We start from the raw sequence: 22,295 nt of genomic DNA on the forward strand, positions 1-22,295 counted from the left end.
GGTCTTGTGTGTGTGAGGGGCTGGATGGGGGTCACAGGAGGAGGGGGGTCCGGGCCTGGCAGGGTCACCCTGCACACCTGGGCTGGGGTCCCAAAGAGGAGCTGACACCGGAGCAGCTCCCAGGTTTGCAAAGGGACTTTATGGAACCATGGCTTTTGGGCTCAGCCAGTACCCAGAAACCAGGTGGCTTCTCTTCAAAATTACACAAGTTCTGTCCTCCCTGCTTTGTCTCTGCTTCACCTGGAGCATTTTGCCTGGCTCAGGCTGCATGTCCAGCCTGCTGGAAACAATGGTCATTCCACACTTAGTGAGCACTAATAGGCTGCTGGAGCTTCCAGGGGATGCTGCAGCTCAGCCTCCTCAGCTGGCCCATTTAGACTAGGAATCGCAGACAGGTTTGGGTTGGAAGGGACCTTAAAGGCCATCTCGTTCCACCCCCCTGCCACTGCCATGCCATGCCCCCAAGTGCCACTTCTCAGACAATCTCTGCCCAGAGATCATGGCAGAGCCTTGTCCACAGGTGAGACCCCCTGACCTCCCCCCTCAGAGCTGCCCTCAGACCCCATCCCATGGGGAGGAACTTTCGGATGCACCAAGGGTGGCAGAGGCTTCCCCAGGCTCAAAAAGGAGTGAGACAGACCCACAGGAGAGCCCCTGGGTGCCCAGACAGCCCCTGGGTCTGGCACTGAGGAGACACTGTGGGTTTTCCTTGTGCCCAAACCCTTCCGTGGGCACCTGCCTGTGGTCAGGCTGAGATGGGCAGTGCCAGCCCGAGCTCCTGGCACAACATTCCCTGTCTGGTGCTCAGGAGGGTAACTGCGAGCCCCGAGGGTAACTGGGAGTCTGCAGGAAAACTGGGCAGCCCCGAGGATAACTGGGAGCCTGGAGGGTAACTGGGAGCCCCGAGGGTATCTGAGGAGCCCCGAGGGTAACTGGGAACCCCGAGGGTAGCTGGGGTGCCCAGAGGGTAACTGGGGTGCCCAAAGGGTAACTGGGAGCCCCGAGGGTATCTGGGGAGCCCCGAGGGTAACTGGGAGCTCAGGGACAGCCGCAGGGCCAGAGCCGGGTGCCTGTGCCCCTGGGAGGGAAGGTGCGGGCCGGGGTCCCGCAGATCCCCCTGCCCTCTGCCGGGACCGGCCCGGCGCGGGGCGAGCGGCAGAGCGCGGCTCGATGCCTCCCTCTGCCGGGGCTGCGGCCCGAGCGGGGCGGCGGGGACGGACCGGGGCGGGGGAGCGGGGTCTGGGATGGGGATGGGGGCGTGGGATGGGGATCAGACGGTGGGACGGGGATCGGGGTGGGGATCGGGGTGCGAGGTGAGGATCAGAGAGTGGGAATGCAGGATGCGGGATGTGGGATTTGGATGCGAGATGCGGGATGTGGGATATGGGATGTGGGATGTGGGATGTGGAATGCAGGATTTGGGATGTGGGATGAGGGATATGGGATGTGGAATACGGGACGTGGGATGTGAGATGAAGGATGTGGGATGTGGGATGGGAATGTGGACATGGGATGTGAGATGCAGGATGTGGGTTGTGGGATGCGGGATGTGGGATGGGAATGCAGGATGAGGGAGGTGGGATGCAGATGTGGATGTGGATGCAGGATGAGGGAGGTGGGATGCAGATGTAGGATGTGGATGCAGGATGAGGGAGGTGGGATGCAGATGTGGATGTGGATGCAGGATGAGGGAGGTGGAATGCAGATGTGGATGTGGATGCAGGATGAGGGAGGTGGAATGCAGATGGGGATATGGATGCAGGATGAGGGAGGTGGGATGCAGATGTGGATGTGGATGCAGGATGAGGGAGGTGGGATGCAGATGGGGATGGGGATGAGGGATGCTCCAGTCCCTGCTGCCCCCATCACAATGTGGCCTCAGCCTGTGCTGGGGGCTCCCCAGGTCTCCAAGGAGAGGAACCATCTCCACAGAGTCACACAGGTTGCCCCATGCCAGGTGCACCCAGAGGCTCTTGGTGCCATGTCAGGACCTTCACAGAAAGGTTTTTTCTTCCATTCTTCTTCCTCTTGTCACGTTCTTCCTTTTCCTGGAGCAGGGAGACAGCCCAGAAGTCTAGTCCCCGTGAGAAGCTGCTCTCCTGCATGGCCTTAGAGGAACCAGAGAAACCAGAGGAACCTCAGCAAAGCTCAGTCAGGGACAGGACCCACGTGCCTTGGGGAGGTCTAGGGGATAACTGCCACCACCTCCCTGCCCCAAGGATCACAGAATCATTAAAGTGGCAAAAGACCTCCAAGATGGAGAGAAACTATTTACAAGAGCCTGGAGTGCCAGGACAAGGGGGAATGGCTCCCAGTGCCAGAGGGCAGGGCTGGGTGGGACATTGGCAATGAGGAATTGTTCCCTGGCAGGGTGGGCAGGGGCTGGCACAGGGTGCCCAGAGCAGCTGGGGCTGCCCCTGGATCCCTGGCAGTGCCCAAGGCCAGGCTGGACACTGGGGCTGGGAGCACCTGGCACAGTGGGAGGTGTCCCTGCCATGGCAAGGGTGGAAGGAGATGATCCTTAAGGTCCCCTGCCATTCAAACCACTTCCTGATTCCTGATTCTCTGGTATGCCTTTACATTTGTGTCTGGGAGACCCAGGCAGGGCCTGTGGCAAACCCACCTGGTGGTGGTCTCACAGCTTGCCCAGCCTGTGTGGGATGATGCATCAGGCAGGAATCCCACTTCGAGGTGGGGCCTCCCTCCCTTGTCAGCTTCTCTGCAGACCCTCAGGGCTGGTCCTTAAAGCTGCCAATCTCTGGGAACTTCATTTGCTTTTCTGGTTAATCTTTAACTCCCCTTTGTGTCCACAACAATAACTGTTCTCACTGATAACCCCTGGCTGATCCCTGTGATCCCTGTGGGCTCTGCTCCCTAATTAACTGATGGAAATTGCTGATATCCCTGGCACAATAGCGTGGATATCCAGCACTCTGCCATAGAATATTTTAGACTTTATTGAGGTATTTGTTCATTCTTTTTTTAGCAAAGAAAGCAGGCACAGCCTCATTCTCCATTGGACCTTTTTGTGGGAGGGAAATCAATAGAGGAAATTATGTTTGGTTCAAATATTGATGCAGTGACATCACTCAGGGTATGGGCATTTCTCCAAATTAACCACATGAAGTGTGCAAGCACAACTCCACATCTGACAGAAAAAATGTCATACACAGAGTCATGGAATCATGGAATGGTTTGGATTGGAAGGGACCTTAAAGACCACAGAATCAGAGAATCAAATAATAGAATCATGGAGGCTGGAAAAGCCCTCCAAGACCATCAAGTCCAACCTGTGACCAGTCCCCACCTTGTGCCCAGCCCAGAGCACTCAGCGCCACCTCCAGGGGACACCTGCAGGGATGGGCACTGCAGAGCTCCCTGGGCAGCCCCTGCCAAGGCCTGAGCCCCCTTTCCATGGGCAAATTCCTGCTGCTGGCCAAGCTGAGCCTGCCCTGGCCCAGCCTGAGGCTCTGATCATTGTGTGAATTCACAACTCTCAGGTGGAACTTTATCAACGAAGTCTGTGCAGAAATTCCAGTTGGCACCAGGTGATGAGCTTGCCCTTCAATTTTAACATAATTTCTGCTGTCTTTCTGAGCTGTGTGACCACCCCTGTGAGCCTCCAGCCCAGCTCATGCCATGACTGTGGGGCCACTTTTGGCTTCCTGCAGCTTTCTGGTGGTGCAGGACTGACCCGATTTTTGCTCTGTTCACAACTGGAGTCAAGGCAATGGGACCAGCAGCAGATGTTGGCCATGAGAATGTCAGCACTGGGAGACGAATTTTCCACAAATTTGTAAATCTTGGGCAGGCTGATGACTGCAATACTGGGGATTAGCACAGCACAGCTGTGGGAGGTGTTCTGCAGGTGTTCAAAGCGCTGCTCCTCAGTGGTGGAGAAAGTGTGCATGGAATACATCTTGCCAAGGCTAAAGCAAGGAATACATGGAAGTGTGCATGGAATACATCTTGCCAAGGCTAAAGCAGGAATACATGGAAGTGTGCATGGAATACATCTTGCCAAGGCTAAAGCAGGGGGATTGGCATTAAACCCCCCCCAGCCCTTGCAGCACCTGCAGCCCATCACTGTCTGCTGGACTGGGACAGCCAGCACCAGTGCTGGTCAGGACTGGGCAGTGTGGGGCTGCTGGGAGCCCAGTGCTGGGCAGGACTGGGCAGTGTGGGGCTGCTGAGAGCCCAGTGCTGGGCAGGGCTGGGCAGTGTGGGGCTGTTGGAGCCCAGTGCTGGGCAGTGTGGGGCTGTTGGAGCCAGTGCTGGGCAGTGTGGGGCTGCTGGGAGCCCAGTGCTGGGCAGTGTGGGGCTGCTGGGAGCCCAGGGCTGGGCAGGGCTGGGCAGTGTGGGGCTGCTGGGAGCCCAGTGCTGGGCAGGACTGGGCAGTGTGGGGCTGCTGAGAGCCCAGTGCTGGGCAGGGCTGGGCAGTGTGGGGCTGCTGGGAGCCCAGTGCTGGGCAGGACTGGGCAGTGTGGGGCTCCTGGGAGCCAGTGCTGGGCAGTGTGGGGCTGCTGGGAGCCAGTGCTGGGCAGAGTGGGGCTGCTGGGAGCCCAGTGCTGGGCAGGGCTGGGCAGTGTGGGGCTGCTGGGAGCCCAGTGCTGGGCAGGGCTGGGCAGTGTGGGGCTGCTGGGAGCCCAGTGCTGCCCAGCCTGAGACCCCCACTGCCCCAGAGATCAGCCCCAGCCACCTCCCTGCAAGGTCTGCTGGTGACCTTGGGCTCACTGGCACCCACCAGGACTCAGGCTCTTCTCCAGTTCTCCTTTCTGGTCTGCTGGAATAAAAGCACTGATTAAAAATGAAATTTAACTCAAAATCTGTGGCACAGGTCTGCTCAGGCCCAAAGCCACAGCACAGTCTGTCTTCAGGCACTGGTTTATTCCTGCTAAAATTGGTTAATGATAGCAAGGGGCTGCTGTGACTCAGCTGGATGTTTGCATTCTGTGGGACTGACTTCCCAAGCACTCTCCCATCTCCAGCTCCGGCCCCGTTTCCATGGCAGGGAGGTGATCAGTGCCCAGCTGTCCCAGGCTGCAGGACCACCCTCAGCCCCCTCTGGCAGCCCTGAGCCTCTTCAGCCTCCCACGGGGACTGCCATCAGGACAACCCTTAGGGAACACCCTCCCCCTGCCAGCTGGGAGCCCCTCTGACACAGAGACTGAAGAGATTCCTTTCTTCTCTGGAACTGTATTTTCTTCTAGTGGAAGGTGTCCCTGCCTGTGCCAGGGGTGGGACCGGATGGGTTTTAAGGTCTCTCCCAACCCAAACCCTTCTGTTAGAATACATGAAATAAAAGCCTCCCTGAGTCCCTCAGAGACAGAAGGGAATGCAGGGATTGAACTGGAACCTTTAGAGAAACGGAAATATATTAAGTCTCACAGACATGAAATAGGAGTGTAAGTTTTGGTTTTAAATAAGTAGAAATAGATCTGAAGAGACTGTGTAAGCAGTAAAAGGCCCTAAAGCCTAGTTTAAAGTTCAGTAGTGATACCTTGCACAAAATTAACTTAGCTCCAGACATCATGAAAACCTAGCAGAACATTGCTTGCATTTTTAGGTGGAACAGGTAGAACCATTCGTGTGAACAGACAGAACTGTGTGTGTAGGTTTTGGGTAAGGACTGACACTGCTTCCATACATTAGAATTAAGCCAGGAGAAGTGTAGGAAGAATGTTTGTAACTGGTTAGATGATTTATGAATAAAATCCCCCTGTACTGGGGTAAAAGAGGTAGCAGTAGCTGCTGCTGCTTCTGCTGCTTCTAAACACTGGGACTCTGTGCCAGAAAGCTTTTAGCTTTTTTTAGCATGGACTTTTAATACTCTGAACTCTTCACTTTCAAGGCTGATGTATTCATCAAATAAACAACCTTACACCAACCAACAACTGCTCCTGTCTCTTTGAAGGCCCAAGACCCACTCCTAACAGCCTTCCATCCTTCCATGGTTCTGTGCCCAGCCTGGCTGAGAGCTGTGACACAGGTCCTGCACGCTGCACCCACGGCCCAGAGCATGGCCACGGCTGGCCATGGGCTTTGTGCTGCATTTGCAAGGTCTCAGGGAACTGAGCCCTGCCAGCTTTGCTCTGTGGAATCGTCCTGTGGCCTTGTTCCCACCAGCTTTCCTTCGGACCATGGCAGTGGCTCTTTGCTCCTCACTGCGTGGTGCAAACATGCCTTGAGGGGACACAGAGAGCAGCAGGACTCTGTGCTGAGGGGAGAGATTCAAGGCTCCAGCACACTGAGGTAGTGCAGGGAAATGCTTACCAGGGTGGGGTACAGAGGGGCACAAGGCAGGGAGGGATGGGCACGGGCTGCTGCTGGAGACCCCATGGCTACAAACAGCTCTGGAGTGCTCACTTAAGGAAATATAAACTCAGAGAGGGACAAAAGTGGTTTGGGGGGCAAAGAGAGCAAAGAATGAGCATCTGGTGTGGGAAAATGCAGCATATTTAGGTAAGGGGGCTACAGGGATAGAGGCAGGACAGCAGGGAGACGTTCCCCATGCTCTGCACCATCCCATGCACAAAGACAAGGTCTGGACATTCACATGGGACAACCTGGAAAGTTTTTTGGAGAGTGGGGGGATCTGCACACCTGTGAGCACAGTGTCTGTGCAGGGAAAGGTCACAGGAAATGTAACTCGGGGCTGAACCAAATGGAGCAGCCCTGTCCCTGGAAGTGTTCCAGGCCAGGCTGGACAGGGCTGGGAGCAGGCTGGGACAGTGGAAGCTGTCCATGCCCATGCAGGGGCTGGAACTGGAGGAGCTTTAATGTCCCTCCTAACCAAACATTCCTTTGATTCTATGATTTCTGCTTTTCAACAAATGTTGTCTGGGTAAGCATCAAGCCAACCAAGTGTGTGATGGCACCAGATGGCTGCAGGACCAGCTGTAAAAATCTGCAGAAGTCCCTGGTGCAGAAACCTGGGCAGGAAGGAGTAAAAGCATTGCTGTGCCTCAGATTCCTGATGCCCACTGGAGCAGGAAAGTTAAAGCAGGATTAGAGCAGGATGTGTCTGGGAAGGGGCAGTGCCCTCCTGGGGCTGCACAGTTTTGGGGCCAACTTCCCTGTTCTGGTCTGTGGTGACGAAGCCACATAAAGGGCAGCTGAAGGCAGCCCTGGGGTCAGGAGAGGGCATGAACTGCTCACTGAGAGCAGATCCAGCAGAGATGGATCTACCAGGAGACCCCCAGAGCCCCTGGAGGCGTTTCCAGAAAGGCCCAGAAGAACAGACTGCCTGTGCTCACACGAAGAGCAGGAAGCTGGATGCCAGGGTGGGGAATGTTTCCTACAGAAAGTGTCCCCAAACCCGGGCAGTGCCCCAGGACCACCCTGCTTGGATCAATGCTGGAGCCAGGACTGGTGATCTCCTTTCCTACCCAATCTCTCTTTCACACTCTCCTGCCTCCCTCTTCATTTCACTCTTTTATTTCTCTCACTATTACAACGTAGGGACAAAACATGTGTTCATTTCCACACCGAGTGTGGAGCTGGCCAATAAAACCTGGTGAGCTTTGTTTTTGGGACCCTTCTGGCTTTTGCCATTCCTTTGTGACCCTTCTTTTGGGCACCTATGACTCGTGGGTGCTCCCTTCTGCACAAGAGTGGGACGTGACACCTGGCACGACTGAGTCACCGAACAATGGAACAACAGATTTCAAAGAAAAAGCAGCTGAGATGAACACACAGTGATGCACTGGGGGGAACACGTCAGATGGAAGATGACAGGCTGGTGGCTGACAATTATCTCTCAGGAACAAGCTGTCACTGCTCTGACAATGTTACAACACAGTTCAGTGATCAGCAGTTCCAAAAACAAACCAGATATTAGAAATTCCCTGGCAAGGAGAAGGAAACGTGGCCAGGACAGTGCAGGGCATCTGAAACTGCCAAGTCCTGAGCCTCGAGGGGCAAAACTCTGCTGGTGGAGGGAGCAGGGGTGGCCAAGGGTCTGAAGTGGGTGGGGGGATCTGCTCAGGGACATCTCCAGTGCACAAAGCTGTTTTCTACCTGCCAGGAGGGGACAGCCAGGGCACAGGGACAGGAGCAGAGGGAACGGCCTCAGGCTGGGCCAGGGCAGGCTCAGCTTGGCCAGCAGCAGGAATTCCCCATGGAAAGGGGGCTCAAGCACTGGAACTGCCCAGGGAGGGTTCAATTGCCATCCCTGCAGGTTGTGAAAGTTCCTCTCATTTGCCTCCCAGACATGCCCAGGACAAACATCGAGACCCTGAGGACCCTGATCCAAGTTCTGGCCTGCTGGTGGTGGATGAACGCCAGAAATCCTGAGGGCCCTGAGCAGAATTCTGGCCTGCCAAAGGATTGTTCACAGCTGTGCCTACAGCTTCTGGCAGGGCCCGCCAAGGGGGTGACACACCCTGTGTGCTGGCACCTGTTTGGAACAATAGCCCAGGAATTCCCCCACCTCTTGGCCTGGCTGGGCTTTTCTGGGGTAACCTTTGGTGGTCCAGCCTCACAGAAAAGCCATCATCTGCTTTACGACCACCGTGACAGACGGGCGGAGATGGGAGAAGCCTCTCCCTCAAGGACTGGGACTGAAACCCCTCTGTGGAGAAGCTCCCTGTTCCCAAGGACTGAGACTGAAACCCCTCTGTGGAGAAGCTCCCTGTTCCCAAGGACTGAGACTGAAACCCCTGACCCAGGGGAGGGGGAGGCGAGCTGACCAAAGCGAGGTTTTACCAAGCTTGAGGTAAAAGGCTCTCACCAAGAGGACAAGGCTCTCACTTACTGCTGAGAACATGGACTGCCTGTTACATCTCTTTTTTATTGTATCTGTTCCCCCGCCTCGCAATTTTCCATAGAGTTATCATAACAAAAACCTCTGAGTTAACCAGAGATTTTGAGATCTCCTGGATGTAACAGGCAGGTCCTCGGCTGGACTGGACCAAAGGACTTTGTCTCTACATTTGGTAGCTATATCCCCCCTCTCTCTCTCTCTCTTTTTCTCTCTTTCTCTATCTTTTCTCTCCCTCTGTCTCATTTGCTGTGGTCATTCTATAAAGGTGCATTTGTTTTGACTGCAATCCCCATTCCATGTTGGTGTTTTGCACTCCGAGATCAGTTAATGAACCATCATCACCCTCGTTCCTACGAGCAGATGGTGACACAGGTGTCCCCTGGAGGTGGCACTCAGTGCTCTGGGCTGGGGACAACGTGGGGAGGTCTCTTCCAACCTCAGGGATTCTGTGATCACCAGAGCAGGGTGCACCCAGAGCCTAAAGTGCTCACACATGAAATTTAGGAGGATCTGCTCCTCAGGCAAGTGATTCATCCCTGAAACAGCAGTGATGTGAGTGAAGAAAAGAGCAAATCAGCCCCCACAGCTGCTCCAGGAGGAGGACTCTGCCCCATGCTGAGGGCAGGGGCTTTCCACGGGCTCTGGTGAGGCTTTCAGCACCAGTGGATGTGCTCAGGTGTTCCAAGGAGGTGCACTGCTCCCCTCAGCCCTGCATTTCGGGTTTGTGGTGGGAGTTGTTATTGTCCCTCTGAGGCAGCAGCCTGTGTGTCATTTGCTGCCTTCTGCATTTTCCCCATGACTTGTTCCATACCCAGAGCCCTGGGTCAGTCCCCCCTGGGCTCTTCTGCCTGGTGCAGTGGGCAGGTCCCAGAGAGGGGAGGAAAGAGGCTTTGTGCTGAGGGCCAGGGCTGGACACACACCTGCTTTGGGAAGGAAACTCTGGATTTCTCCCAGGCAGGAGCAGCCAGCTGCCCCCCAAGCCTTGTCCCCTGTGCTGACAAACGCTGGCACCAGCCACGGCTCCTTAAAGAGAGGGGGAAGTTCCTCGCCAGGGCCAGCACCTGTGCCAGCAGCTTTGCTGTAAAAGCTGCCCCAGGAAGCTGCTGGGCTGCTTGTGAGTGGTGGAGAGAGTGTAAGGCCTTTCAGGCTGGTAAGGTTGACTGATTTGGGGGCACAAATGCAGTTGTAATGCAAGTGAGCTACTTCCTAGCTCTCAGGTTTCTGTGTCTGTCTCCTCAGGCCTGTAGCTGCTTTTTCTGGGGCATTTTGAACTATTTTAATGCTGTAAGTGCTTTGTCTTGCTTCTGTGTTTTGCAAAATTCTTCTTAAAATGTGTCTGGTTCAGGCCCTTGTGCTGTGTCAACGAGGAATGGGAAGGAATTTTCTTGGTTAAGTCTTGATGTTGTTGATTGGTGTTGGTTTTTGGGTTTTTTTATAAAATGGCTATAAAATTGGTCCCAGCCTCTAGGCAGGCAGAGGAGGCCGAGGCACAGTGTGTGAAATGTCTTTTATTGCTCAAATCAGAGCAGGCTGGAGCACCCTGGGGTGGTGGGAGGTGACTCTGCCCATGGCAGGGGTGGAATGAGATGGGCTTTAGGATTCCTTCCAGCCTTCTGTGGTTCTTTGGTGATTCAGCTCTGCAGTGGAGACCTCAGGAGAGAGTTTCCAAGTCTCAGACACAGATAAAGAAAATGTTTTCCTGCCTTTCCTTATAGTCCTGAAGTCGCTGTGGGCCTCCTGCAGCTCCTGGCCCACACAAGGGGCTGTGTTTGGTGCACTCCCTGAACTCAGGAGAGACATCCCTGCCCTCCCCCTGCCTTGGAGCACCAGGGCTGGGAGCTCCTCTCTGAAGCACTGGGGAGGCAGAAGGACCCCGAAGGGAGTGGGTGTCCCAGAGCACCCTCCTGGCTCAGGGCTGATGGAGAGCTCAGCCCCAGCTCCCCCGGAGCTGTTTGTCCCCACGGTGGTGCTGTCCTGGTGATAACGGTGCCGACCTTGCAGCCTGCCTGCGGGGGCTGCTCCGCGGCCTTGGTGCCATCAAGATGTGTTGGATTGCCCCTGGAGGAGCTGCCCGGCTGCGCAGCACCTCCCTCGCTGCTGCCCGCCACAGACCCGCTCCTGGGCTGTCCCCTCTATCCCAGCCTGTCCCCGCTCCTGGGCTGTCCCCTCTCCTGGGCTGTCCCCGCTCCTGGGCTGTCCCCTCTATCCCAGCCCTGTCCCCTCTGCCCCCTCTGCTCTGCCCAGCCCTGTCCCCTCTCCTGGGCTGTCCCCTCTATCCCAGCCCTGTCCCCTCTCTGTCCCCTCTCTCCCCCAGCGCTGTTCCCTGACCTCCAGCGCTGTCCCCTCTCTGTGCCCAGTCCCCTCTCTGTCCCCTCTCTCCCCCAGCTCTGTCCCCTCGCTGTCCCCTGTCTGTCCCCTGTCCCCCAGCGCTGTCCCCTCTCTCGCAGCCCGTTCCCGGGATGGCGGTGGCGCTGGCGGTGGCGCTGGCGGTGGCGCTGGTGCCGCTGGCAGCCGAGGCGGGGAAGGAGCCGCTGCTGAACGTCTGCATGGATGCCAAACACCACAAGAGCGAGCCGGGCCCCGAGGGAAAGCTCTACGAGCAGGTAGGAGCGGGGCTGGCACAGCTGGTGGGCACACCTGGCCGGGTACCTGCTCACCTGGCCGGGTACCTGCTCACCTGGCGGGCACACCTGGCCGGGTACCTGCTCACCGCGGGCTCTGGGGGTTTGGCTGCTGCCTGTCCGGGGCTGAAGCCCCTCTGGCTGTGAGATCCGTGTGTGCTGCCCTGCTGCAGCTGCTGGCCCAGGGACGGGGACAGGGACAGGGGGCTGTCAGCTCAGGGCCACCCCTGAGGCTGGGTACCCCAGAGCACAGCAGGGAGAGGGAGGGAGGGAAGGAAGGAAGGAAGGAAGGAAGGAAGGAAGGAAGGAAGGAAGGAAGGAAGGAAGGACAGGAAGGAGGAAGGAAGGAAGGAAGGAAGGAAGGAAGGAAGGAAGGAGGAGGAAGGACGGAGGAAGGAAGGCAGGAAGGAGGAAGGAAGGAAGGAAGGAAGGAAGGAAGGAAGGAAGGAAGGAAGGAAGGAAGGAAGGAAGGAAGGAAGGAAGGAAGGAAGGAAGGAAAGGCTCTCCTCTGCTCCCTCAGTGTGGGACACCCTCCTTGCTCTGCCCAGCCCCTCGGTGAAGGAAGGGGGGTTTGTTTCTGTCTCTTGGGCTGGCACAATTCCTGCTCAGGAGCTGATCTCCTGCTGCTCTGGCTCTGCCTTGCTGCAGTGCCCAGCTCCTGGGGCCACAGTGGCCAAGAGTTTGCTGCAGAGGACAAAGTGCTGTGGCTGCTGTGGGCTCTGCCCCCTGGAGCTGCTGCCTGTCCCCTCTCTGCTGCAGTGCTCCCCCTGGAAGGACAACGCCTGCTGCACGGCCAACACCAGCCTGGAAGCCCACAAGGACCAGTCCTACCTCTACAACTTCAACTGGAACCACTGTGGGGTGATGCCACCCAAATGCAAGCGCCACTTCATCCAGGACACGTGCTTGTACGAGTGCTCCCCCAACCTGGGGCCCTGGATCCAGCAGGTGGGCTCAGACCCAGGAATCCTGGAGCTCTTGGGGTTGGGAGGGACATTAAAACTCATTCTGTGCCACCCCTGCCATGGCAGGGACACCTCCCACTGTGCCAGGCTGCTCCAGCCCCAGTGTCCAGCCTGGCCTTGGGCACTGCCAGGGATCCAGGGGCAGCCCCAGCTGCTCTGGGAATTCCATCCCAGCCCCTGCCCACCCTGCCAGGGAAGGATTTCTCTTCAATATCTAGGCTGTCTCAGCTTTTCCCACAGGGCAGAAAGATTCCAAGGACTTTTCTGGCCTGTGACTGATGGAAGAATTCCTTGTGTCAGGACCCATCCGTGCTGGGGCTGAGGCTCCTTTGGGACCAGCTGTGGTCCCCCAGGAGGGGCTGGGGGATCTGGGGGGTGGCAGATCCTCCAGGTCCCTCCTGCCCAGCGTGCCTGGCCCTGTGCCCTGCAGGCTGACAGCAGCTGGCGGCGGGAGAGGATCCTGCACGTGCCCCTGTGCAGGGAGGACTGCGAGCAGTGGTGGCAGGACTGCAGGGACGCCCTCACCTGCAAGGACAACTGGCACAAGGGCTGGAACTGGGCCACAGGTTGGTGGGCTCTGGGGGCCTTTCCTCACCCCCAGGCAGGTCACTGGCAGTGCCACTGCTGCCAGGAGCCCTCTTGTCAGAACCCAGGACATCCCTCTGGCTGCCCTGGAGGGCTCCAGACCCTGGCAGGGGCTCAGAGACCTTGGCACGGAGTCAGACACCTCTGCCTCCCATTTTAACCCATGGAAACAATTCCCAACTTTGTGTGAGGAGTTACAGACCACAGGGGTTTGGGTAGAGTGACAGTGAATTTGTCACAGGGTGAAAATATAGAATTTTGGGGATTTAGAACGGGGGTTCAGGAGGCAAGATGGAGGAATCTGAGTGTGTCTTCTCCTTCTCCTTCTCCTTCTCCTTCTCCTTCTCCTTCTCCTTCTCCTTCTCCTTCTCCTTCTCCTTCTCCTTCTCCTTCTCCTTCTCCTTCTCCTTCTTGCCCTCCATCTTCTGTGGGATAGTGACACTGCTGGACTGGTTTAGAGACAGACTAACATGGGTGACAGGTATTGGGAAGTTATTGTAAATAAAATACACACAGTTCTTGGTATAAAAGCCAACACCACCCCAAGGGCAGGGACTGTGCCACAGCCCGACCTGCTGGACAGAGCTCAGCAGGGCAGAGACAGAATGTCCCGGATAAGGGAAAATAAACAACCTTGGGAGCCAGAGTCGAGGAGTCTCGGCTTCTTCAGTGGTGGGGCTGGGAGAAAAAGGACTTTCTAACACCCCGGGGTCATCACAGGCACAGGAACCGAGACCCCCTCACCTCTCTGGGGTGGCCAAGCAGGTGGCCGAGCCCCCAGTGCCCAGCTCAGGTGTGGCCGCGGGCAGGTGACCCTGCTCCTCCCAGGGGAGGGACGGGGACAAGGGCCCTGCCCTCCCTGGGGTCTGTCCCAGTGCCACGCTGCTGTGTCCCCAGGAACCAACCGCTGTCCCTGGGGCTCCGAGTGCCGGCCCTTCCACCGGGTGTTCCCCCGGCCCCAGGACCTGTGCGAGAAGATCTGGTCCGGCTCCTTCAGGTACAGCCCCGAGCGCCGGGGCAGCGGCCGCTGCATCCAGATGTGGTTCGACCCTGCCCGGGGCAACCCCAACGCGGCGGTGGCCCGGTACTACGCCGGGAGAAGGAGATCCTCGCCCGGCCAGGAGGGCACCCTGGCTGCCCCGAGCCAGGGCAGCGGGCGGCTGTGCCCTGCGCCCCGCTGGCCCTGCTGGCCCTGCTGGCCCTGGCCCTGCTGCTGCTCCCCCCGGAGCTGGGGGCTGGGGGCTGCCTCTGACCGCTCTGGGAGGGGGCGCAGCAGCTCTGTCCGTCTGTCCCAGTGCTCTGTCCGTCTGTCCCAGTGCTCAGCATAGGCTGTGCTGTTGGAGCCTCTCTGCTGCCCACAACGGGGATTTATTTCCCTGGGGATGAGCAGGGCAGGCTCTGCTCTGCTGTGGGAGCTGCTGCCCATCTGTCCCCCCTTGGCTGAGCTCTGGTGCCTGGAGTTTGGGCTGCTGTGACTCCCTGAAGTGCCTTTGCTAATAAAGCCTGGTCCTGTTTCGGCCTTGCTGTACTGGTGTGAAATATTCCTGAGGGGGGAGAGTGCTCTGGGGTGCTGCTGGGTCTGCAAAGGGAGGAATTGGCCTGGGGGCAGGAAAGACCATAAAGTCATAAATGGTTGGGAGAGGAAGAGATGTCAAATCTCATTTCTTTCCACTCTCCTGCCATGGCAGGGACACCTCCCACTCTGCCAGGCTGCTCCAGCCCCAGTGTCCAGCCCGGCCTTGGGCACTGCCAGGGATCCAGGGGCAGCCCCAGCTGCTCTGGGAATTCCATCCCAGCCCTGCCCACCCTGCCAGGGAACAATTCCTCATTGCCAAGATCCCACCCAGCCCTGCCCTCTGGCACTGGGAGCCATTCCCTGGCTCCTGTCCCTCCATCCTTGTCCCCAGTCCCTCTGCAGCTCTCCTGGAGCCCCTTCAGGCCCTGCCAGGGGCTCTGAGCTCTCCCTGGAGCCTTCTCTGCAGGTGAGCACCCCCAGCTCTGCCAGCCTGGCTCCAGCCCTGGAGCAGCCCCAGGGCCCCTCTGGGCTCTCTCCAGCAGCTGCAGGTCCGGGCTGTGCTGGCCCAGGGCTGGGCAGCCCTGCAGGTGGGGGCAGAGGAGCAGAGCTGTCCCTGCTGTGCCCCTGGCCAGGGGCTGCAGCCCAGGTGAGCTGGCTCAGCCCTGCCACACCTGCCTTGGGCTCAAGGTGAAGGTTCCCAGACTGCAGGACCTGGGCAAGACCTGCTGCTCTGCTCCTCTGGGGTTTTTCTTCCAGCCACGTGCTGCAGGAGATGCAGGGGTGGGAAGAGCTGGGTGCCCTGCCTGGAGAGAGGGGGCTCTGCTGCTGCTTTGGGGTTGGACAAAGCAGACACCAGGCTGAGCCCCAGGCTCAGAGCTGCACACCTGAGTGAGGTGAAGGTGTGTCAGAGCAGGGGAAGCTCCTGAGGAAGGATGCCCAGGTGCCAGCACTGAGCCCTTCCCCAGAGCTGCTGAGCTGGCACAGCCCGGGCACGCCTGGCGGCCCCTCCAGGGCCTTGATGCTGTAAAAGCCCAGGCCCAGGTGGTGAACTGGGCATCTTCCAGCACCCCTTTGCCTGGGCACCTTCTGGGGATGCCCCTGCAGGCCCCCTCTCAGGGCTGGGGTCTGGGTGGGTGCCATCAGCCTGTGCTCAGCCGTGGGCTCTGCTGCCTTCGCCAGGACAGCTCAGCCTGGTGCCAGTGTCCTGCTGGTGCTGCAGCTGCCTGTGCTGTGCAGAGTAACCCCTGAGCCAGCCAGTGCCAGGAGGGATCACTGCTCTGGGTTCCCAGCCCCAGCCCTGGAGGTCACGTCCGTGTTGGCTCACAGCTGGGCAAAGCTGGGACAGCAGCCCCGAGCAGGGCTGGGCTGGGCTTGGACCCACCCAGAGCCCCCTGGGGGGCAGCTCAGGGGGCCAGGGGGGCCAGAGGGGCTGGGGGGTGGGTTGGGGTCTGTGGGGAGTGTTTGGGGTCCATAGGGAGTGTTTGGGGTCCGTGGGGAGTGTTTGGGGTCCATGGGGAGTGTTTGGGGTGCGTGGGAGTGTTTGGGGTCCATGGGGAGTGTTTGGGGTCCGTGGGGAGTGTTTGGGGTCCTTCCTGCTCCTCAGGACTCAGGGGAGGCTCTCATGGCCAGCTTTGTCTCCCATTCTGTGGGCAAGGCAGGGCTGCCTGGGCCTGGCCACGTCCAGGCTGCAGAGCTCTGCAGTACTTTGAATATTTTCAGGAGGTTTCAGATCAGAGCAGCGATTTCCAGAAGGTTTTCTGGCACATTTTTATTTCACAGGGCTCCTAAGGACGGGGCCTCTGCCAGAGCTGATCACCAATTCCTTTCCTTTACATGAAACAGAGAAGCACTTTCCCTCTCCAGCTCAAATGGGATGATTTAATCTAATTGCTCTAATTGCTCTCTTGTCTCCAAAGGTGGAAGGTGGAGCCCACAACTGACCAGGGCTCAGAAACCTTTTCTAGCCCCTGAGGGGGGGTGAGGTTTGCCCTGCCTGCCCAGGAGGGGATGGGGAAGGGGACAAACCCCAAACTCTGCCCAGGAGGGACAGGGAAGGGACAAACCCCAAACTGCCCCAGGCTGGGATGGGGAAGGGGGACAAACCCCAAACTCTGCCCCAGGAGGGACAGGGAAGGGACAAACCCCAAACTCTGCCCCAGGAAGGGGCAATAAATTCTCTTTCTCTGAAACATTCAGGTGTCCTGTGGCTGCTATCAGGTGCGAGTCCTCTCTTTAAAAAGTATCTTCCATAGCAAAGTTTCTATTTTAACATTGTGTTATAACCTAAAACTCTATTTAGCACACTACCTAATAAAATTGACCCAGCAGAACTTTCTAACTTAACACTAATAATAATAATAATTTGAATATTTGTGAAAAGCCAGTCATAAGCCAGGCATTTTTCACATTTCTCTCCTCAGTTTGGTACAAAGACACCTCCTAGGACCTTTGTGACTTCACCTCAGACCTGGGGCTGCCAACGGGACAGAGGCCAACAGGTCCCACCCAGGAAATTTGCTAGAAAAAGAAGAGAACAAAGGAAATAATTGCTTTTGTAGGATGTTTTAGCAGGAGCAAGAACCTCTTGCCCCTGATTCAGTTTTTCTCTGTAAGAGCTTTGTTATATTTGCCTTTAATTAAACTTTTTCTGTTTCCAACCCCACCTGAGAAGCCATCCTGGTGATTCTGTGCCAGTGAGGGGCTGGGCTGTCCCAGGTGGGCTCTCTGAGAGCTCCCGAGCCCTGGCTGGAGCAGAGACCACCAGGCTCCCTCCAGGCACCAGGGTTGGGGGAGGAACCCCCAGGACTGTCAGAGCAGAGTCACTGAGCCCCCTCTGCCCTGGCTGGGGTGAGCTCTGTCCCTCGGGGGGCACAGGGACTCACGGACTCTCCAGGTTCCCTGCATTCCCATGTGCACATTCCCACCAGAAATTTCGTGTGGGATGTTTATTCCCCCCTGCCCTGCAGATCTCACTCGCTGTTTGTGCATTTTGGGGCTCCTCAGGGGCAGCTTCTCCTCCTCCTGCTCATGGGCTGATCTCACCACCAGTGCCAGGGGGCTGGGATCACAGAGCCCCAGCAGGTCTGGCTTGGAGGAGACCTCAAAGATCACCTGGAGCCACCCCAGCCGTGGGCAGGGACCCCTTCCACCAGGAGTGGGTGTTATTTCAGTGGGAATGAGGAGCTGGGGCTTGGTGAGCAGCCACCAACCCTTCCTGCATTCTCCCAGCAAACCCCGTGGGCTGGCTGGATTCCTCAGCTCTAAAATACATTAATTCTACCCAAAGCAGAGGGGGAGGCGTGTTTGTTTTCCTTGAGCATCCTGGGCTTAAGCCAGACTTTGCTGTCTGTGAGTCTCATCCAGACTTAGTCTGGGGACCTGGCTTTGAGCAGAGTGTCCCTGCAGGAGTGCTGAGTGTCATCAGAGAGCCAGTCCATGGGGAGCATCCCTGAGGGAGCTGGGAAGGGCTGGAGAATTCCTGAGGGAGCTGGGAAGGGGCTGGAGAATTCCTGAGGGAGCTGGGAAGGGGCTGGAGAATTCCTGAGGGAGCTGGGCAGGGGCTGAGCCTGGAGCAAAGGAGGCTCAGGGGGCCCTTGTGGCTCTGCACAAGTCCCTGCCAGGAGGGGACAGCCGGGGGGGTCGGGCTCTGCTCCCAGGGCACAGGGACAGGAGCAGAGGGAACGGCCTCAGGCTGGGCCAGGGCAGGCTCAGCTTGGCCAGCAGCAGGAATTTGCCCATGGAAAGGGGGCTCAGGCCTTGGCAGGGGCTGCCCAGGGAGCTCTGCAGTGCCCATCCCTGCAGGTGTCCCCTGGAGGTGGCACTGAGTGCTCTGGGCTGGGCACAGGGTGGCCATGGGGCACAGCTGGCACTGCCTGGGCTGGGAGGGCTTTGCCAGCCCCAGGGATTTGGGATTCTGGGATTTGGGATTTTTGGCTGGGCATGGATTTTCTCTTCAGGACTCTCCATGCAGACAGGGTTTCCCCTCCTGACTCCCCTGTGGGGCCACAAGGGAACCCTAAAACTGATCAAAGTGTGACCAGAGGCTGGTTTTTATCAGCACATTTTATAGAAAGTATGTTCTTCTGCAAGATTTATCTCCCAGCTCCAGCCTTTGGGTTAATGAAAGAAATTATCTCTCTTGTAAAATAAAAATACAAAAGGCAGGGTCAGGCAGCTGATAAAATCCCAGTTTTCAGAAAAATGCATCATTAATTGTGGTTGTTTGCTGGAGGGAAAAGAGGCCCAGCATTAAAATTATTCACTTTTCCAACATTTACCCAGACCCACTTTCTAACCCTGAATCCATCACTCCCCCAGCAGAAGCACGTCCCTCTGGTGAGTGAGGGTGAAATGATCACTGCCCTGCTCCCAGGGCGAGTCACCCTGACCCGAGGCTGCCTGGGCCCCTGCAGAGGTCAGCCATGAGTGTCACCCCCGGGCTCCAATTCCCAGAACGTGTGGGATTGAGGTCAGCTGGGTGATAAAAATGACCCCATGACAATGAACCCCCATGACAATGGGGCACAGATCCTCCTGCACCTGGCTGCTGTCACAGCTGAGAGGAGGAGCAGCAAGGAGCAGCTGAGCAGTGGGAGTGCCCAGAAGCAGGTTTTACACCAAGGGGGGCTGCAGAGACCCACCCTGCCCTTGGCCGAGACCTCCCCACCACCCACTCGCTGTTTGCTCCCGGGATGGCTCTGCCCCAGCCCAGCCCTGTCCTGGCAGACTCACCCTGCAGCAGGGACCCGTCCCCTGGCCCTGCAGGAGGATTTCCCTGGGGGGTTTGGGGTCAGTGATCATGGTTTGGGGTCAGCCCTGGTTTGGGGTCAGCAATGGTTTGGGATCAGCCATGGTTTGGGATCAGCAATGGTTTGGGGTCAGAGATGGTTTGGGGTCAGTGATGGTTTGGGGTCAGAGATGGTTTGAGGTCAGTGATGGTTTGGGATCAGCCATGGTTTGGGATCAGCAATGGTTTGGGGTCAGAGATGGTTTGGGATCAGCCATGGTTTGGGGTCAGCAATGGTTTGGGGTCAGCCATGGTTTGGGGTCAGACGGTTTGGGATCAGCCCAAAAAGGCCCCACATGAACAGAGGATTAACCCTTAAAGCAACAGCCTGTTGCACATTCCCACAGCCCATCCCTGGTGCATCATTTCCATTCCCACCCAGGATTCTGGCTGGGCAGGGTCAGCTCCTTCCTCTGGATCCTGACGGCGTCTCCAGGGCTGAGCAGGCAGGAAGGAGTTCGTTTGTCCTGATAATGGGGCAATAAATTCTCTTTCTCTGAAAGATTCAGGTGTCCCATGGCTGCTGTCTCAGTGTGAGTACCTCATTCCTTTCTTAAGAAAGTATCTCACCTATATTGGTTTCTATTTTAACTACAAAAGTTACCTTTTAACTACAAAACTACATTTACCATACTATTAAAATGTCAATACAGCACTACTAGTCCATACAACAAAACACACACAGTAAATATCTGTGTAGAGCCAAGCAATGTGCACTTTTCACAGCTGTTGTACCCATTACTGCCCGAGCCCTGTCACACCCCTCACAGTTACCTTCTCTTTCCTTTCAGCCACAAAAGTCTCCATCTGAAAGCTCCAAGGAGCAGATGCTCTCCCCTTCCCCCTGCCCTCCTGGGGAGCAGAAGGGTTTGGGAGCAGGCCACAAACACAGCCAAGTGTAAAACATTCCCAGGGGGGAAGGCGAGGGTGAGCCCAGAGTCTCCAGCCTGGCAGGGATCAGCGGAGGGAGGGGAAGGGCTCTGTGGTGTCCCGGGGGCTGCAGGAGCTCCCTCCAGCTGCTTGCTCTCCCTCAGCGCTAGAACTGAGCTGCATTAAGTCAAATTGCAGGTGGCAAATTTAAGACCAGATACAGGAGACATTTTTCCCTCAGCAGGATTAATCTTTGGAACATTTTGTCCGAGCAAACTGCAAACACCAAAATCTGCAGAGGCTTGGCCAAGTGGTGGGGGAAATCTGCAGGAAAAACAAGTCCCTTAAAGAACATCCCCACAAAACAGATCTCCTGGCTCAGGAAGCACCTGAGGCTCAGGTGGATGGAGGCTGGCAGGGCAGGATCCCCCTGTGCTCTCCAGGTGCTTTTTCCTGCCTGAGCACTGCCCAGGGCACAGCACGGCCAGCAAAGGGAGCACAGGGGGCTCCTCAACCCTCCAGGGTGACCCCAGTGCCATCCCAGAGCCAGGACACACCGAGAGGCTGGGCAGCACCCCTGGAGTGAGGTGACAGCAGATGGGAGCCCGTGGGACTCCTTCACCACCATCCACCCAGCCATGCTGAACCTCCCCCGAGCCCCTCACCCTCCCTGGCACAGGAACTGCCTCAGAAGCTGCTGCTCCGTGGGTTCCGTGCCAGGAGGTGCCCAGGCCCCGTGAAGAGTCCTTCAAAATGCTCTTTATTGGACCTGACACCCTAAAAATGAGAGGGCAGCACAGACAACCCCATGGGAACCCCAAATTGTGCTGGGATGCAGATCCTGGGGAATCAACCCCAAATTGTGCTGGGATGCAGATCCTGGGGAATCCCAAATTGTGCTGGGATGCAGATCCTGGGGAATCCCAAATTGTGCTGGGATGCAGATCCTGAGGACTCACAGAATCAGGGGGTCCTTCAGACTAGGAATGATCTCTGCAGGTTTTGAGTCCAACCCTTGGCCCAGCTCTGCCCCCATGGTCCCCACCGTGTGTCCCCAAGTGCCACATCCACGTGGTTCTTTGAGCACTTCCAGGGATGTGACTCCACCACTGTGCTGGGCAGCTGTGCCAGGGCTGGACAAACCTTTCCATGAAGGACTTCCAGCCCTGTGGCTGATCAGAGCAGTTCTACACACACACACCTCAGCTGGCCACGGCACAGAAATGGGCTCTAAGTGCCCCAAAAGCCCCAGAACAGTGACAGTGACAGTGACAGTGACAGTGACAGGGACAGGGACAGTGACAGTGACAGTGACAGGGACAGGGACAGGGACAGGGACAGGGACAGGGACAGGGACAGGGACAGTGACAGTGACAGTGACAGGGACAGTGACAGCTCTGCCCACCCCAGGCTCAGCTCCCAGCACTGAGGGCATCCCCCAGCTGCCCCCCCCTTGCACCCACGCACCAGAGCCAGGCCTCAGCCCCCCCGAGCACGGATTTCACTGCCTGCTTGTGCCTCCCTCACCCAGGCTGGGCTCCCTCCCCTGCCCGGCTCAGCCTCAGCCATGCACGTCTGGGCACATCGCCAGAGCACCAGGGTAGTGCCAGGGGTGCCCCCTGGGACATCTCCAGAGCACCAGGGCAGTGCCAGGGGTGCCCCCTGGGACATCTCCAGAGCACCAGGGCAGTGCCAGGGGTGCCACCCGGGACATCTCCAGAGCACCAGGGCAGTGCCAGGGGTGCCACCTGGGACATCTCCAGAGCACCAGGGCAGTGCCAGGGGTGCCACCTGGGACATCTCCAGAGCAGCAGGGCAGTGCCAGGAGGTTTTGTCACTCAGGGGGCACTGGCAGAGCCTGCTGTCACTGCTGAGAGGTTTTGCTGATGGCACTCAAGGGCAAAGCAAGGAAAAGCGTTGGGTGCCTGCTCTCTGCTCTAATTAAGGTGTTAATTCATGAGGGACTGTCCCTCGGTACAGGAGAGTTCTGGAATATCAGATCTGGAGGGGATCACTGTGCTCTGTTCTGACGCCCTGTGCTGCATTTCCAGGGGAATTTCACGACCCATTTGCCCCCAGACTCCTGCAATGGGCTCCAGGCAAGGCAGAGGAACTTCTGTCCTCAGCTTCAGCTCCCACAAGACAAAGAATTTTCCATCTGTCTTTTTTTGTTTCCAGATTTGCACGG

General features: G+C 57.4%; 1 protein-coding gene across 1 annotated transcript; it reads left to right on the forward strand.

The window, feature by feature from the left end:
* The first annotated feature begins 10,820 nt into the window (after positions 1-10,820).
* On the forward strand, positions 10,821-14,451 carry LOC103824468 (folate receptor alpha-like). The gene is made up of 4 exons (XM_050977277.1): positions 10,821-11,367; positions 12,145-12,333; positions 12,781-12,916; positions 13,833-14,451. The coding sequence occupies exons 1-4, from the start codon at positions 11,224-11,226 to the stop codon at positions 14,261-14,263; spliced, it is 900 nt and encodes a 299-aa protein (XP_050833234.1). The 5' UTR covers positions 10,821-11,223; the 3' UTR covers positions 14,264-14,451.
* Positions 14,452-22,295: the final 7,844 nt, after the last annotated feature.

Source organism: Serinus canaria, chromosome 1 (assembly GCF_022539315.1).
Source record: "Serinus canaria isolate serCan28SL12 chromosome 1, serCan2020, whole genome shotgun sequence".
Lineage (NCBI taxonomy): Eukaryota > Metazoa > Chordata > Aves > Passeriformes > Fringillidae > Serinus > Serinus canaria.

What these genes read in the sequence shown, in the direction of transcription:
- LOC103824468 (XM_050977277.1), top strand. Translation starts at nt 11,224, where the DNA reads ATGGCGGTGGCGCTGGCGGTGGCGCTGGCGGTGGCGCTGGTGCCGCTG. An exon ending in AGGGAAAGCTCTACGAGCAG is followed by an intron (nt 11,368 to 12,144) that starts GTAGGAGCGGGG and finishes TCTCTGCTGCAG; the next exon opens with TGCTCCCCCTGGAAGGACAA. An exon ending in TGGGGCCCTGGATCCAGCAG is followed by an intron (nt 12,334 to 12,780) that starts GTGGGCTCAGAC and finishes TGTGCCCTGCAG; the next exon opens with GCTGACAGCAGCTGGCGGCG.